We start from the raw sequence: 3,931 nt of genomic DNA, 5'->3' as shown, positions 1-3,931 counted from the left end.
AAGCAGGATCAACGTTGCAAAAAAGGCAAGCTGAGTGATATAGAAAGTGAAACATTATACAAAATATAGGACAATGTAGCCTAAGATCCTTCATGTGGCAATCACAGTGTACTGTAAGAGAACTAATCACAGACTGCCAAAAGCCAATGTTTTTATCCAACAAGCTGAGCAGAGAAAGTGAGTGAAACAAATTAGCAAAGATAAAACCAATAATTATAACTAATAGTTGAATTCTGATTACCTCACCATGTTCAGAAGTTAATAAATAAGCAAACAGGCAAAGTATTTCTGCTAAACTAGTCATTTCATTTAACATATGCCTTCTTGACACAGAGAAAGTTGAGTCTCCGATCACAGTCTGTGGATTTCCAAAGCTTCTCATCTCTATTCAAAACTCCGCAGCGCTTGTTCATAGCAGGACACTGGAGCTCTCCCTCCACAGACCAGGCCGAGTAGTTTAGATCTGTTCCATTCACCCAAAACCAATGACCAGCTAAAAAGCGTAGGCCGATCCACACATCTTCGGTCTGGGCTGCTGTGACTTTATTCTTCGCCTCTGTCATAATCATCTCAATGGTTATAATGGCCAGATCAATGTAGTTTTGTCTGCAGTAGTCCAGAGCCTCTTCCCATGTGTTTTCTTGCTGAACCAGGATCAGCTCATAGACCTCCATACAATAAAATGGTATTGCCCAAGAGCAAGGAGCACCATATAAATAAGACATATAAAGATAAGCACATTTTTCATAGTAAAAGATGGTTTCTCCATATGCCCATCCATTAATTGTTGCCTTCCCACCTTCAGACCAATTCCAAGTTTTTAGATTGACATCTGCCTGAAGTCCAAGCCAAATATAATAATACGTTTTAGAAAGTGGTTCTAGATCTTGACTGTTGACAGTGGACAGATCATCATAGTGCTCTCTGCAGTACTTCTGTGCATCGTTCCAGTTCACATACTGATTCACAAAATAGTGAAATCTGTAGACACTGGAGTTCAGTCCAAAAAAACTCAAAAACAGGAGCACAGTGCCTGTAGTCTTCATTCTGAGATATGCAATCTCCCAATGCAGCCTTTCTGTATGCTCATCAGTAATGCCCGAACTGAAGATGGACTGACTTGTTACCACACCTTTTCACAAATTTCTGACACAAACTGACCAATAAAATCCTGGAAGTCTCTGACATTGACAGTGACTTTAAGAGAATTAGGCTCCTCAGGCATTACATAAAAAAATAGCTGTGGCCTTCAGGCTTATTTGTAGGCAAATCAGGTGACTAAAAGAAAGGCATTTCCTAAAAAAAAATTATAATAATAATAATATTAAAAAAATGGTACAGTATATGGCTTGGAAATGCCTTGAGGAGACAAACACTGTGTGTGTTAAAATAGTTTTTTACTCATAAAATCACCATAATCTCCATTTGTGACAAGACATTCTTCACTGGAAGATATGGGCATTGTAGGAATGTACAGAGCATATTGCCTAATGTAATGATTAGAAATAGTTTTCTTACATGAGCATTACTTAAAATATCAATATCTGTGAGACACTGTACATATTATATATTGCTTCCTGACTCGTCCTACACGTGATGCATGACATTACCAATGAGCTTATGTCATGTGAACGTGACATAATGTCTCACAATGTCTGGAAGAGGGCTAATGTCACAAAATCTTATGAGTGTGTGTCACAGAGATGTACGGAAGCGAACATTTGTAGTTAAAAAGTATATAAGTATTGTTTTGTTTCTAAAAATAATCAGTTGTTTGGGTTCAGAAGAACTTGTGGATTATTTTGATGCACCCTAAAATATGCATTTTGGACAGTCAAAAAATGGAGTATATTCATTTGCATTGTTTAAAGGAGGAGGCCTGAAATGAAATCCTAAAAATCTTACATACTCTTTTTATGAAGAAAGAAACTCAGATACATCTTGGATGGCCTGAGGGTGAGTGAATTTTCAGCACATTTTCATTTTTGGGTGAACTATACCCATATAAGTATAACTATATGTAAAGCAGTCAATGGAAAGGAGGAGGCGAGAACTGGCTTGACGATGTAAATAATATTTTAATGAGAAATTTAAAAGACAAACACACACACACATGACGGACATGTCCGTAAACTATCTCTCTCTCCCGCACAATCCTCCGCAGTCGGCCTTTATCCCTCTCGGAGGCTTGATTAGCCTGATAAGGGACCGGGTGTGTATGATCACGACCTTGCCCTGCCCTCTGTCCTGCCACACTATATAAGTCCCAAAATCCCAAAATGTATTTGATATTTTAATGTGAGGATCGATATTCTTGATACCACTTTAGTACTTTAGTATCGATCCGCCTTTCCCTAGCAGGGGCAGGCTAAATATATACAAATTGTGCTGCTGTGATTTAAATTTAAATCACCTCTGATATTAAATCCTTTTTTTAATTATGCTCCACAAAGTAGAACATAGGTTACATGAGTAATCAGATGACTGTTTCCTTTACAAACATGCAAATTTTTTTTGAGTAAATCATATTTCATTTTTCATAGCGTAGAGTGATTCAGAATGTTCAGTAATACATTAAGGTTCCATTTGTTTCATTAGTTAACAACATTAGTTAACATGAACTACAATGAACAATACTTTTACAACATTCATTAATCTTAGTTAATGTTAGTTTCAACATATACTAATACAATTTTTAAATCAAAAGTTGTACTTGTTAACATTAGTTATGCACAATCAACAAACAGGAATTAACAATAAACAATTATTTTATTAGCTAACATTAACAAAACGTAATAAATGCTGTAAAAATGTATTGTTAATTGTTTGTTCATGATAACAAATGGTAACTAATGTTAACAAATAGAATTTTATTTTAAAGTGTAACAATACAACGCTGATTTCTAGTAGGGCACTGGAGCTCTCCCTCAACAGACTAGGCCATATCAATGTAGTATTAAATTCCCTAGTCTAGTGTCGGCTGGAATATGAAATGTGCGTGTGGATTCCCATCGCAAATGTCAGATCACTGATGTACATAGAAAGGGGGCTACAGGGGCTCCTGCCCCTTTTGTTCACAAATCTAAAGGTGTCCTTCACAAATGCGAAGCGGAGGTGCCTTTAAGAGTACAGAGATTTAAGAGGAGGTGTTTTTACTAAAGCACATTTGTAGTCTTCATCTTGACATAGGTCTCCCTATGCAGCTTTTCTATAAGCTCAGCAATAATTCCTGAAGTGAAAATGCTAATGGTATTTGTTACCACACCTTTTCACAAATTTCTGTTGCAAACTGACCAGTAAAAACCAGAAAGGCTCTGACATTGACCTTAAAAACACTCTTCACGCATTGTGTTAACAAATTTTTTCCTATTTGGACAACAGGCAAATCACAAGACTCAAAGAAAGGTCATCACTCCATTCAAATTTAGGAAAAATAAAAAGTGATTATGGAATATGTCTGGAGAAGGATTAAATAAACATGTATGTAAAAGGAGTTTGTTTAATTTTAAAATCCTCATAACGTCATCACCATTTGTCTTAAATAATTCTTCACCGGACCATTTTGAACATTGTACAAATGCTCAGAAAATACTGGCTAATGAAACAATTAGAAATAATTGCCTTAAAGTATGTTAGCTTAGCTAAAATGATTTTAATTTGTTTTAAATAATTAACTAATATTGTTTGTGTTCTCCTGCAGATATTTTAAGAGTGTGTTTGTTCAGTCTATGCTAACCACTAAAGTTATCTGCAGCATTTTTATTTTTAATTTTTTTGTCATTGTAGTAGCCATGCTGTTGTTAAAGCACTGAATCTTTAATTTATAGAGCTGTTCAGCCATGATGCCAAATTGTAAGCGATCCTGTAAGAAAATTCACCATGGGTTCCATCAGGATTTTCCTATATGGTTTAATAATGGGGTTTTTCCAAC

General features: G+C 35.7%; 1 protein-coding gene across 1 annotated transcript; it reads right to left on the bottom strand.

The window, feature by feature from the left end:
- Positions 1 to 305: 305 nt before the first annotated feature.
- Positions 306 to 1,046, bottom strand: LOC127645033 (snaclec stejaggregin-B subunit beta-1-like). The gene has a single exon (XM_052128537.1). It carries the CDS (start codon positions 1,044 to 1,046, stop codon positions 306 to 308), a length of 741 nt encoding a protein of 246 aa, XP_051984497.1.
- Positions 1,047 to 3,931: the final 2,885 nt, after the last annotated feature.

Source organism: Xyrauchen texanus, chromosome 1 (genome assembly GCF_025860055.1).
Source record: "Xyrauchen texanus isolate HMW12.3.18 chromosome 1, RBS_HiC_50CHRs, whole genome shotgun sequence".
NCBI lineage: Eukaryota > Metazoa > Chordata > Actinopteri > Cypriniformes > Catostomidae > Xyrauchen > Xyrauchen texanus.
This window is presented reverse-complemented; position numbering and strand designations above follow the sequence as displayed.